A 13801-nucleotide genomic window follows, 5' to 3' on the forward strand; every position below is an offset into this window, starting at 1 on the left:
TTTACTTTTGTTTTTTAGGGAAGTGCACCGCCTCGCCATCGATGCAGATAAATGTACCACAGACACACAAAGGGGAAAAAGTATTTGGATTTATTTGTTTGGGATAGTACAATAGCAATGAGTGAGGGGGGGGGGAAATGGGAAGAGCAATGATGTTACTACCGGTGCACACAGCAGCCCACCTCACCTTCTCCAAAGGTGTCTGCCACTTTAGCCAATAGGCCTTGTAATATCTCCGGCACATTTTAAGAGACCATCATCCTGGATTGCATCTTTTTCAAATTCGTATAAAAATACTAGCAACGTTTTCTCTTCTTGCAGAAATGAAAAGGCAAGGTGAGAGGAAACCGAATTGGCACTTTGAGCTGCTGAAGGATAGAGAAGGGGAGGGAGCCGTCGATACAGCAGTAGTAATTCAAGTCACGCTACCTGCTACATGTTGGTAAAACATTCATACAATATGTGAGATGTCATCTTTTTTTTAATTTTTTTTTAACACCGGGGCATTCAGCACAAATCTAATAGAATACATTATGTATGACACTGTGGACAATACATGGATGTAGAAAAGACGCATGATGACATATTGACATGACACCGCTCAGTTGAAACACCGCTATCCTTTCGGTGTCACTATTGCTGATGAAATGTCACAAACAAAGCTAATATGCCACAAATAAAGTGAAACTGTAGCTGGCACTGTGGACACCAATAAGGAACCTCACATGTTTAGATATTTTCATTCCATGATAGGAGGGGGGGGGGGGGATGAAGAGCAACTTCTACAATAAAAGACCCAGTTTGGCTATACAAAGTGCTTCAGACAGATATGGTAACTCTAGACATATACGGTAGGTCATCATTAACCAGAGTGAGTGTTTGTGATAATTAGGGAGTGACGACTTGATTTCCTGCATCATATTTCCATTAACATAGCACAGCGAATCCACCATCAATATGATTTGGATTAAGGGACTAAATAAGTTCCTGTACCTCCATTCTACAAACACCCTCACCAACACCGCCGCCCACGGCTGTTATAAAGTCCGGTTTTGTGTTTAGAAATCGACTATAGCAACAATCATTGAGCATTGTTCTCTGGCGCCAACGATGAGAGCTGAAACAGTCTTTAAAAATGCCAGAGAAATGTTGAGCGGGTGGACCAAGGCAGCCAATGAGAGGAGCAGTTATTTTTTCTTTTAAATGAACTCATTTAGCTGTAAGGTCACCAACAGAAATCAACATACTGTATATTAAGCTGATAAACTTGTAGATTTTAACTCTGCAAACAATACGATCTGAATTGTGTGCACTGGCTTGGTTGTCTCTCTCAGGTTACCGCTCCAGCAGCTATCCCTTTTGCCACAAAATAAAAATTCAAAAAAGGTGCCAAATAATCATTTTTTTCACTACAATATGAGGCACTGTCTCATAAAGGGTCACCAGGGTCAGATGCCCCAAATGTTGATACAAAATAAAACTCTGTAAAACATTTAAATATAATAATGCTGCTTTTCTGTGGTGAGAAGGACCAGGATTCATCCTCGTCCACTCAGGACCGTGGGGGCAATCAATCTTTTGGGCCATCTTCTCTGTTACCTGTTGAAAATCAATGATTGGAAATAAGTATGGACGCTTTCATTGCAGCATCCCATTATATACACAGAAATGGAACTATGCACAAAATTCCGAAAACTTAATGCGCATGTATCAACAAATATAATCAACACTGCTAAGCTACTACAAAATGTGTCATCGTTTTTACTCAAAAAGTAATTCTAAATCAGCCGGGACTGGTCGTATTATTTTGCGTTTGTCTCTTTTTTGGCAAATGAGATGCACGTGAAATATGACTGAAGGGAGGAGAGAGCCGGTACATGTCTAACATGGATTACAAGACATCACCATATGTTTATTGTCAAGTTGATCAATATTTTACGTTTAGCGTCAATACCTGTCGCGACGCCACCAACACTAAGCTGTGACTATTTTATCAAATAATATACTCAGACTTTTTATTTCCTACTTTTTTATGGAATACTATATTTGGACTTCATGAAGACATACTATACTATGACATTTTCATGTCCTTTTATAACACACAATAATATGACTTTTAAATTACAATTGAATGACATACAATATTATTACTTTTCAGTTATTTTTTTATGCCATACTATAGAATTGGTTTTTAATGACACAAAATTTGTTTTATGGCACACTATAGTATGACATTTCTGTCATAGTATGACTTTTTTATTGGCATGATATAGTATAGTTTGTGACAATAAAAGTTGTAGTATAACTTTGTATGGCATACTATTCTATGACATTTCTGTCATTTCTCTCGTCATTTTTCATGACTTTTTTGTGACACACTAGCAGCACACTTTTCCCCACTAAGCTCAGGTGCCGAACAAGACTTGTACGTTAGACAAGAAAGAGACGTATGGAGGACAGCTAATATGGGTTTCTGTTCAAAGTCTGGAGCTATTGTGCTGTGTAGAAGGCTGCTGTCTGGTTGTTAGTCAGTGTGACTGTCTACGATAGAACGGTAACATTACCACTTTATGCAAATAAGGTTTGAAATAAAGGGATTTGATCAGCCATTTGGAATGACAGTACTCTATGAGACAGCACTTTATGAGGGTTTCTGTGATTTACAGGGCTCATATGTATGCTGTAGCAGCAAAAAACAAGAGCATTTATTACTATATCAGATGATTGTGAATTTAAGATTCGAGAGAGTTTCAACATTATACAACAGTCCCAACTGTGTATGAAAGACAGTTAATACAGACCTGTAGCTGAGCCCATGTGGGGGTCGGAGACATGTGTGATAGAGAATCGGGAGACCATAAAACGGTTAAGTGCTACAGCTGCAGGTTTCGGAGCCTCAGGACGGTTGGAGGGGGATGTGGGTGAGGACGGGGGCTCGGGGATGGTTTTAGGTGAGGATGAATGCGGCTCTAACAAGAGCTCATCTTCCCATTCATAACCCGCACCTGAATGCACACAGACAAGTCACAATTGCATCAACTACAGGATAACTCTGCGTAGCATTTTGTATCCTTGACAAACTCACCCTTCTCTGAGTTGTTCCCATCTGTTTCTTCAGAAACACAAAACGGTTCACAGGATCGAGCTTCAAGTTCAGGGTCAGGTTGCAGCTGGTGGTCAGTGTTTTCTTCCCCCGGAGATTCCCGTCCATTGGACTCTGTTCCAGTGGGGAAGGCGTAATCAGCCAGCTCTCCCGTGGGGCTCTCCTAGAAGACATGAACGTAAACATCCCCCTCATTCTCTAAAGCAATAAAGCAATTATAAATATACAATACACATTGAACGTCTTTTTAAGGCGTCATACCTGATCAAAAAGGAACACCGTAACATCATCAAAAAAGGACACCACTTTTTTCTTCCTCTCCAGCTCGTCACAGAAGGACTGGGTGAGCAATGTGGGCATCTTCAGGAGACTGCGGAGGTGTCTAGCCCTGCTGCAGTCGCTTACCACCACTGGCACCGGGGTGAGATCCTCCTCCTCACTCTCCTCGCTGTCTTCATCTTGGATGTTATAAGTCCTCAACTCTTCATCAGACTCGCTGTCATCTGAATCATCTTGCTCCTCGAGCGGCGCTCTCACATCTTCTCCGCACAGCTCCAACAACGACGAGGAAGAGGACAGGTTGACGGCGCCGTTATATTCCTCACATAAGCTGTCCTGTGAGTCGCATTCCCCCGCGTCTATGTCCTCAAAATCCTCCTCGTTTATTCTCGCACCCTCCCTTCTGTCCTCCGTCTCTTCCTGGACGTGATTGAACTCGGGCAGCTCATCCTCTGTGGATCCATCACCACTTTCCTTTTTGTTGGGGGCCTCATCTCTGTAGTCAGTTATGGTGGAGTCAGAATTCAAAGACTGGACAGGAGAATAATCTCCTGCTCTCCTGTTCCCCTGGTCATGGTTTCCTGAGGCAGTGGAACAGGCCTCAGACCCAATGGAGGAGCTAAGCTCTGAGGAAGGTTCCTCTCCTGAGTGCTCCGTCAACCCAAGATCATCATCTGCAGGGGCAGACTCTTTAGTCAGGCAGCCACCCATCTGTGGAGGAAACGGTGATAGCATGGACAACCCAGGGGTGGGGAGGGGATTGTTTGAGCCAAGGTCAGCCTCTGAGTGATTCCCCAAAACACAACTTTTGACGTGTCTCAGATTTGTTAAATGTTTCTCCTTTAATTGCCTTTTCACAATATCATCATCTTTGATGGCGCTCAATTTCTCAGTCGGAAAGTCACATTTACTTGGACCTGAAAAGAAATTACTGCCTTCCTCTTGAGGGCTCCTCTCATTTTCAGCATCATAGTCTGAGAAATAGGCTGAATCCCTGTACGCATTCTTGTCAGTCAGGCTCTTTAACTGTAGCTCTGAGGTGCAGACCCCTTGTCCCAAACCCACCTGCAGAATGAGTTCTGGTTCTCCCTCCAGCCTAGGGCTCCTCTCACCACACCGGGGATCTCCAAGCTCTTTGAAGAGAAACTCTGGAGATTCATTGTTCTCTGTGTCATAGCCACTGTCCAGGGATTTGGGTAGGACAGGGGTATTGAAGGGATCGGGGCTGAAGGCCTGATTACTTGCCATCGACGAGGACAGGTTAAGGGTGTCTACAGAGTCAGGAGTTCCCTCCGGATGCTTTAATGGGCTGAGCTCCTCCTCCTCTATCTCAGCATAGTCCAGGTTGAAGTCGGCAAAGATCCCCGATGTAATATCTGTGATGTCATCATCATCATCCTCACTAAAGTCACCAAGCTCAACCAGGCTAATGCTGGAGTGTCTGACCCCCACTCCGCTGTCCAATCCTCTGCTACTTTCTGATGTATCCGGATAGTTTAGCCTCTTGTCTCCATGACCAACAGGGATTCCTGTTGAAACTCCCTCCCACATGTTACCTTGCCACTTGTCTGACAAGGCTCCTGTCTGGCCAGTCTGAGCCTCCTTGAAAGAGGATGGAGACTTTATATAACTTGGCTCAGGTATCATCTTAGGCTCAGAGTACAATCTCTCTCCCTTAGGCAACAACTGCTTTTCATATTGTCCCTCCATCGTTCGACCCTCTGCGCTTCTGGTATTAATACTCGAGCTGGTAAGAGAATATATGCTTCTTAGATGTTCTGCAGTTAAGTTATTTTCTGCTTGAGAGGCAGCCTCCTCTTTTTCCTTGTGACATAAGTGAATGTATGAACCTAATTCACTGGGCTTGCTAGCAACGTTACAACCAGAGTCTCCTCCTTCTGCCTCGAAGGTGCCACAAAACCTGGAGCTGTGGAAGGTTCTTGTGGTGGCCTTGGTTAAAGACCATAATTCTGTTGCGTTAGAGTGAGCAGTATATTGAAGGTCCAGATAGCTGTCATGCCCACTGCCTGTCTGCCTGCCGTCAAAGCTCAGGCTATTATTGTTTGCTGAGTGGTTTGAGGTCCAGTTAGTGGCCTCTCCTTCAGAGAAAAGGCCATCCTCGATGTCGTCGCCTCTCTGCTGGCCCACCAGCAGGCCGTCGTCGGTCTCAACATCGATGCTAATGTGGTTAACAATGGGTAGTGTCTTTCTGAGGGGACCCATCATATTATGGCAGCTTTCATTCACCATGCTCCGGCCTGTGCCGGCTTCAAGGTAGGGATCACAGAACCCCAAGCTTGGGCTGCTGACTGCTTGTGACAAACTGCGCGGGTTTTCTAAACGCCCAACTGGATGGACAAGGTTTGATCTGGACTCTGGCGATGTATCCAGTGCAGACAGACAGGATTGGCGGGCATTGTATGCCGATGACTGTTCACAGTAGATCGGGTCGTCTTGACTGGATGAGAAGCAGTTGTGCGAGTGGCGTAGTTTTACAGGGCTGGTGCTGGATGGCCGTCTCAGCAGTGGCTCCATGCTTAGTTGGACGGTGGGGCTTGAATCAGAGTCATAGGCAGAAGATCTGTTGTTGTCAGTTGACCAGTAAGCACTGGGCTGTGCCATGGATTGACCAGTCCGACTCTCAGAGGACAACCTGCTGCTGCTGGCCTCCAGTCCTGGGCTGTAGTCCACCACGCTGTCATCCAGGTTGATGTTACACTCCATTGGTTCCTCTATGCGAATGTAATACTCGCTGCTGACCGAGGGGCTGTGGGCACTCAACACTGGGACCACACCAGGGTGTTCAGGTTCATAGTAGGATGGGGATAGGCCTGATGTCGGGCTGTCAGTCTTGCAGCCCCCTGAGGTGCTTCCTTTACTTGAATAGTAGATATCCTGGTAATATGGGTTCCCTTGGCCCAGTGCCCCACTGGTGGAGGAGGAGCAGTAAGGCTGCTCAGCTCGGGCCTGCTCCCATTTGTACTCAAAGTTGAGACCATGGCTGGTCTCTGTGACGGTCAGCAGGTCATCCCCTGTGTCGGAGTGGAAGCTGTCAGAGAAGTGCTCCAGGAGGGGGAAGGAGGACGAGGCAGAGGAGGCCAGCTCCAATGCCTGTGTTTGGTCTGGACTGGGGACGTCAGCTGAGGCAGGTGTGGGGGTCAGGACTAGGTTTGTGGATGCAGCTGTGTGGGAGGTGCTGCTGAACAGATTGGGTCTCAAGGCGTTCCAACGTTGTTCAAAGTCTTCCTCAGCCTCACACGAGCCTTTGGCACACAAGTATGTGACCAGAAGGTGGACTTCCTCGCTGCTAGGTCTCAGCTCCGGCTGCAGCCAGCAGAACTGCATCACCTCATACCTGGACAGAAAGAGAAGAACAAAATCGGGGGCAAAAGAGATTACGTGTTATAATTGTGTTACTGTTACTTACTTCTGCATATCAGTTCGCTAAAAATATCTTATTAACATATATATGCTATTTTACATAAGGAGAGAAATAGGAAAAAGTAAAACAATTGATCCTAGACTCGCATCAAGGCGACATAAAATAAACTTTTGAAGTCAGCACTTTCTAGCAACACATACTTGTTCCAGACATATAGAGTATATGACGGAGGTGCAGTGCAGATGCTGACATAGTTAAGAGATGTTTACTTTCCTCCTTGGAGCCTCCTCAGTGGAGCGCATTTAATTTAGTGAAGAACAATTTTGAAAAGAAATGAATAAGCATAATATTTGGCTGGCTGCCCAGATGAAGATGAATGAGGTGATTTTACTCCGGTCGATGCCAAGGGGGGATCATAAAGAATAGGAAAAGTATTGATCATCTGCCCTTGCTAGCAAAGAGAATTATTGCTAAGGTGGACCGGTGCACCACTAAAAGCAGAACCCTATTTCAAAAACAAGACACATTGACTTGTTAAAAATGAATTGGCCAGCAAGACCTGAAGGCTTTGTAATGTCTAAAATGTATGTGGAACCAAGATATAGAAGAGTCACCCTGCACATGTGTGGGCAGGCAACTATGTCTCACCAGCGCTCAGCCAGGGGAAACTGGAGCAGGGGTTTGGGTAGTTTGAGCTGCTGTTCCTTCACAGCATATGTCAGCACCTGTCTGTCAGAGTAGTGTCTGTACGGCTGGTTTCCCAGCTCAAACAGCTCCCACACAGTCACCCCCAATGACCTGGAACGAGCAAAGAAACCATTAAGTGCACTCACTCATACCTCAGATATGGCCATGTTCCAAACGAGCTGTATCCGTTTTTATGTTATGTCACGAGTATATTTGTGCTGTACACAAATTTCCCAAAGAGTTTCACAATAAAAGCAGAGGACAAAGCACAGGAACACATCATAAGCTGAGCATCCAAAGTAACATTCTAGCAATGAAATAGGCATTAAATCAAAGTAAGAGCATTTAATTCCAATTTTTATATACAGAAAGAAAATAATCTGCGTTAAACCATTGCTATACTATGACAGAAGATGATGTCGGTATGGTAGTGTTATCTCACCATATGTTGCTGGACTTTGTTTGGTCAACGACCAGCAGGTTTCCGTGGACTTCGTCTATGAGCTCAGGTGCAATCCAGCGCAGGGGCACCCACATCTGGTCTTGTGTTACATAATAGTCATCCTATAAAAACAACAAAAATACATGTTGGACTACTAACAGGGTGAAAAAGTAAAAAGCAGTCAAAAAGAAATGACATCGAAATACAGTCTGACCTTGTATCGGCTGTGAGAAAGGCCATAGTCTCCGATCTTAACGGACATTTCTGAAGTTAGCAGGCAGTTTCGCAAGGCCAAGTCACTGTCAAAACAAAAGAAACTCATCTAATACAGTACAACAGTGCTGCATAAACATATTTATTGATCTTCTTTAAAGACCCTGAAAAACCTTTTTAATTTCAATCACAAGTTAGAACAGTTTTTTACTTTTTAATCCTCTTTTGTTTTGTCTCTGAACATCATACTGGTTTTAAGTGGGCGGGACTCCGTTGGAAAAGATGTTGTTGATGAATATTTGAAATGAATGTCTCCGCAGCATCATGGTGATCCTATGTAGCCACAGTATTAATTCAATCACATCATGAAATGTGTACATGTAAAGCATCATGTACTATTTCTTCTCACCTGACCGTGTAAAGAACCGGACTAAACAAAGTCACGTTGTTTAATCTCAACTCCTCCTCAAACACTGAGATCTTTCGTCTGGCAGCCACTGATTAGTTGCTATGGCAGCCAAACACATGGCTGCGAGAGAGCGACAGGGGCTCGCCCCCCGCAACAAAATCACTGATGCTGGAGTTTGTGACAAGTACTCAGGCAGCACCAGGATGTTGTTGCCGGGAGAGACCAGCAGGGGGTGCGCAGAGCATTTGGGTTCCTTTCTGGTGCATTAAGATTCAAGTTGATGTTGGGAAATAGAGCTAGACTGACTGGCATACTGTACCTGTGTATAAAGTTGTATTTCTGGAGTTGCAGAAGCCCTGAGGCAATATCACACGCCATTCGCTGGAGGATCAAAGGGTCAGGAGCCTCGGAGTCGGCCACCCGACAGCTGCGCAGATAGCTCTTCAGATCGCCCTGAGAGGAGAAAGGACATGGAAGCTGTATGAATAATCCAAACAATACGGTACCAAGAAAGAAAATAATGAATTTGATCATTAAAGTGTGTCCCACCAGAGGGCAAAACTCCATGACCAGCAGATAAGGAGTGACCTCTGAGCACTGTGCCAGGCACTGCAGGAGGGCCGGGTGCTGGAGGGTTCTGGTGGAGGAAACAGGGTTTGAGTTTGAGCGCACAAAGACCGTACATACAATACATCTTTAATTTAAGTTGTTTCATTGCTATGTCGTGCTACTCGTGCTCTAAAGGGCTGTGCTGAGTGATCGCTGATGTTTCAGTGAACTGACCGGTATGGCTGCGCCTCCTCCAAGAACTGCATCTGATCCTGGACACTGGCACTGGCTTTCAGCTCCTTTACAACCGCCTGGGTGGTGCTGAGGCCCGCATTGACCTCACCCAGCAGAACCTGGGAAGTATACACAAGTACGTTGTTGCCAAACTCTAGGACTGCAGACTGTGATTAATGAGAGAGCAAAAAAAACAAACACACAAGATTGCTTCATGAGCAAATCTAAGAAGTGTAGCAGCAGCACATGCTGTGCAGTAAATAGTGAGGAATTTACTGTGACTGTGAATTTCAACTTCCCTCCTCAACACAAGTGCCAAAGATTAGCTTTGCTAGAATGACATCATCATCACATTACAATCGCATTCCTCACAGAGTATAGAAAGCACATTGGAGTACAGTACGAGTACAGTAAAGAGGCATTTGAAGGCAAGTAATAATTGGTACAAAGATGGTGTCTGCCGACACAAATACACTGTGTGATTGAGTGTGTTTGAGGAACAAAAAAAATATCTTTTTCACCTTGCCAAACCACCCATGTCCAATCTCCTTTAGATAGAGTAGACTATGGCGGCCAAGGTCTGATGATTTCAGCAGCTGGACTGGAAAGGAACAGGAAGAAAGATATAAGATTACTTTTAAACAGGAATAAAAAAAAGACTTGTAGTTGGAAAGAAGAGACGAAAGGTCTTCAATGAGTAAAGTCAATAAAACAAAGAGGGGCACAGAGAAAAAATACAAATTCCTCTCAGCCCAAAAAATGAACGTACATTTTCCTGAATAAAACGTTGCATCAACTGAAGAAGACCGATTTCCTGATTGCAAATGAACCCAACTTTAAATAAGTATCTACAAGAACAAAGAAACTTTAAGCCAGCGAGTCGTGCGCAAATTCAAATACCTCCATGGATCTTCATATTTCAAGAGTGAAGATGACGATGGTGAGTCGAAAGACGAAGATGGAGCGGCCAGCCACTCTGAGCACCGGGACCACGGACCGAGTCTGAGTCCCAGGCAGGGATGAAGTGCTGGTCCAGAGTGTGAGAACCGAGAGCCTGTGACCCCAACCCCAGGCATCTTAGCCTCATTGTGTGTATTTGAGAAAGAGCCCCCGGTCGCAGTATGTGTGTGTGAGAGCCTCGGCAGGATTTAACCCTCCGAGCCCTCGCACAGCTGAACAAGCTCGCCACGCTGCCTCTCCCGGTCTGCACCGAACTCATCCTCCAACTGGGACACGCGAAAACACACATACTGTACTGTCCTCGTCTAGAGCTCTCCAGCTGTCGAGCAAACAAGGAAATCCTGGATTCCCATACAGACTACATTCAAAAAGTGCAGAAAGCTGAGCAAGATAGAAACGTATCGCAGCTTTCCAGTCAGTGGACCGATCTGCAGACGGTGGAGGATTTCTGCCCTGGGCGCTGAGATTTTCTGGTCATGTATCACGCCTGATGTGACCGTCACGCATGTTAGTAGTGTGCCGACTGACGCGCCAGCTCTGTGTGCAGCTTCAAGACACCCAGTAGTGACATAAGGCCCACATAATGCCCCCCTGTCACCCAGGACAGCAGCATTCCTCAGCCAAACAGGACACAAACACTGCTCTGTCAGATGCAGAAAAGACCTCTGTCATACACACTCACCGCCCCTATCTCAAGCCTCCCCTCCCCGCTCTTAGGTCCTGGTGCATGCCACCACCCTTCCCCTGTCTCTCCTCATTCTGTCACAGACCCCTCACTGTATTCTCCCCATAATGCCAGTCCTCCACTGGTGCGTTCCATGGACGTTTCAGCCCGGCCTTATGCTCACCCACTGCCCAGCCGGCCTAAATCAGGGCCATTGTTTGGCTCGCTCGCTCACACACACACACACACACTCATGCTGCGTCTCCTGGTACCCAGTGGACCAAACACACACACACACACACACACACAGGCACGCAAACACTCATGTGGAGACACACACACAAGGCCCTTTCTCCAGTGGAACGCTGGGCAGAGGTTGTCACGGTGATAACAGACCCACACTTCTACACACCAAACCCCCCGAGCCTCTACCACCCCTCCCTGACCGAGAAAAAAATGAAAAAGTGGTATTATTCCGAATGTGGAATGTGTGAGCGTGAGTGAGCATTCCCGTCCTACTCGTGGCATTTCCGGAGAAGATGTTGGGTTGCAGTGAGGCTGTGGGATCGGGTGGGCCCACGGAATGATACACACACACACACACAATCGCTTCACACACTCACTTTGATGCATCGAGTCTCTGTAGTGGGTTGTAATGAAAAGCAGGACTGTCAGATCAATGGCAAACGTTGTACTGCGTGTTCATACAGATGTATAGAAGTAATATAGAACACGCCATTCATGGTAAGCGTATAAACGATACAACTTGTGTTTCTGCTCAACATGTAGGCCTAATAGGCAACTCATTTTCTCTGTGTGCGTCGGCGTGGGGGAGGATAACATTTGACATGTGCATAATGTTAATATGGGGGGGGGGGGGGGGGGCCTGCTCTTCAACTTGCAGTTTATTGTAGTAACTGAAATATGATAATCCTGCCATTTCCTATCCTCTGTCTTTTTACATTTTTGCATGCTTGATAATTTGTCAGATATTCCCAAAGCAATGGAGAGGCTGCAAAAAAATATACTTTCCAATGCACAATTTGTACATGTAAACATTGTATGTCATAGGAACAACACGTCTTTACATACGACAGGGGGAATGAGTAAGAGACATTCTCGTCTCGTTTTGCCATCTATCCATTCCTCGCCCTGCAACACCTGGTCCAATCATACAGCGGCAGCGATGGAGGACAGAGGGGAGGCTCGTGATTGGCTGCAAGCCTGAGGCTGCCTTGCCCAATCATTGCTGGAGCTCACATCCTGGGATGCTGAGCCCCGACTCACCTCCCTTCTGGCTGAGCACAGTGCAGCGCAGACAGCCGGTGAGTCATGCAGGGAGAGGCACCCAGGATCTGGCTTACACAGAGATTCACACACACACACACACACACACACTGCACACACACATACACATTTTAACAGACTGGGATGGAGGCAGAATGACCTGAAGAAAAGCAAACAGTGTGTGACGCTGCTGAGGAGGATCATGGATGTAGAAATTGAACACACCAACATAATATGGACGTGTGCGGAAATGCTGACGTTGGATTATGTAAGATTCAAATAAAATAGTAGATTCATTTTATTGTAAAGTAGTATGCATTTAAGAACTTGCATAGAACCCGATAATATCAGATTCCTTTCTCTCCAGTGAGATGCAGTTTTCACATGCAGCATGTAGGGCGATTTCTAAATGCATTACACAATGTACAGATGTCTCTCACTGATTGAGAGAGAGGACAAGAAAGAAGGGACATACAATAAAAGACAACAACTGAAAAAGGCCATTCCACATCAATGGAGCCAGTAAGATGTTACATAACTCATTTGTACTGTGCTCCAGAGAGGTAACAACCTTTTTAATCGTCTATTACGGTGGCAGAAATGCACTCTTTCTAAAGAGCAGGGAATTAACAATGCCGATGGAGATATGCAATACAGAAAACAGAGAAGATGAAAGGAAGAAATGAGAAACACCAGGAAGCAAAAAATTGTACTTAAAAGACAGGTCATTAAAAGTCCATACAGATGTAACTTAGAGGTGTGTGTGTTAAAGGGATTGTGTAGTTTCTTACTGGATCTGCCAGGCTGTTTGGAGACAGGCAGGGAGACCTCAGTGAGGGGAAGGATGTAGACCTCAGGGCCATTCTGGGAGGAAGGCGAGGCCAGAGCGGAGAGATCTGCCTGGTACTCCTCTCCCTCAGTGTTTTCAAACTCCTGGTGCAAAGAGAGACGTGCTGTAATTAGTCATCCACTCGCAGCCATCCTACCACTGAGATAGTGGGAGACAATGGTTCAACTGTGAGGGCATTCAAATGCATTGAGGCACGCCCACCGAGTTATATACATCAGTCATGTACGTTGTGGGGTGTATTGTGTGGGTCAGGACAAAGACGCTGTAGGGGGAACACGCAAATGTGTGTGTTCAAACTGCATACACAAAGAGGATCTTTCTTTCGCTCCATCTTTTCTTTCATTACATTACATTACAGCCATTTAGCAGACGCTTTTATCCAAAGCGACTTACAATTCAGAGCCTATCACATTTCTACACCGTAGGCACAGCTACGGGAGCAATTTTGGGGTTAAGTGTCTTGCTCGAGGACACATCGACATGCGACTAGCGGAGCCGGAGCTCCAACTCCCGATCCTCTGATTGAAGGACGGCCCGGCTCTCCACTTAGCCACAGTTCTCCCACATATACACTCACAAAACGAGGTCCCTATCATGAAAAAATACTCATTGGCACGTCAAAGACGAGAAGTTATTTCACACAAAGAGCTTCTCGTTTCTGTGATTATTTTTTAATGGAGTAAAAGGTATATTTTGGCATTTATTTTAACACATGAAGACTTGTTCTCCAAGGATGTTTTAG

General features: G+C 45.5%; 1 protein-coding gene across 1 annotated transcript; it reads right to left on the bottom strand.

Annotated features, from left to right (window-relative positions):
- Positions 1–110: 110 nt before the first annotated feature.
- On the bottom strand, positions 111–10724 carry aatka (apoptosis-associated tyrosine kinase a). Its single transcript, XM_079282135.1, has 12 exons — positions 10199–10724; positions 9820–9899; positions 9299–9417; positions 9065–9152; positions 8835–8968; positions 8108–8192; positions 7894–8015; positions 7413–7562; positions 3365–6737; positions 3086–3266; positions 2802–3005; positions 111–1599 (listed from the first exon to the last, which is right to left on the bottom strand). Exons 1-12 carry the CDS (start codon positions 10212–10214, stop codon positions 1571–1573), a joined length of 4581 nt encoding a protein of 1526 aa, XP_079138261.1. The 5' UTR covers positions 10215–10724; the 3' UTR covers positions 111–1570.
- Between the last annotated feature and the right edge of the window lie 3077 nt (positions 10725–13801).

This window comes from Melanostigma gelatinosum, assembly GCF_949748355.1.
Source record: "Melanostigma gelatinosum genome assembly, chromosome: 13".
Taxonomy (NCBI): domain Eukaryota; kingdom Metazoa; phylum Chordata; class Actinopteri; order Perciformes; family Zoarcidae; genus Melanostigma; species Melanostigma gelatinosum.

Excerpts from the sequence above, each read along its gene's own strand:
- aatka (XM_079282135.1), bottom strand. Across the intron at positions 8,193-8,834 it reads AAATACAACTTTATACACAG|TGACTTGGCCTTGCGAAACT; the intron begins GTACAGTATGCC and ends TTGTTTTGACAG. Across the intron at positions 1,600-2,801 it reads CCACATGGGCTCAGCTACAG|GTAACAGAGAAGATGGCCCA; the intron begins GTCTGTATTAAC and ends GATTTTCAACAG.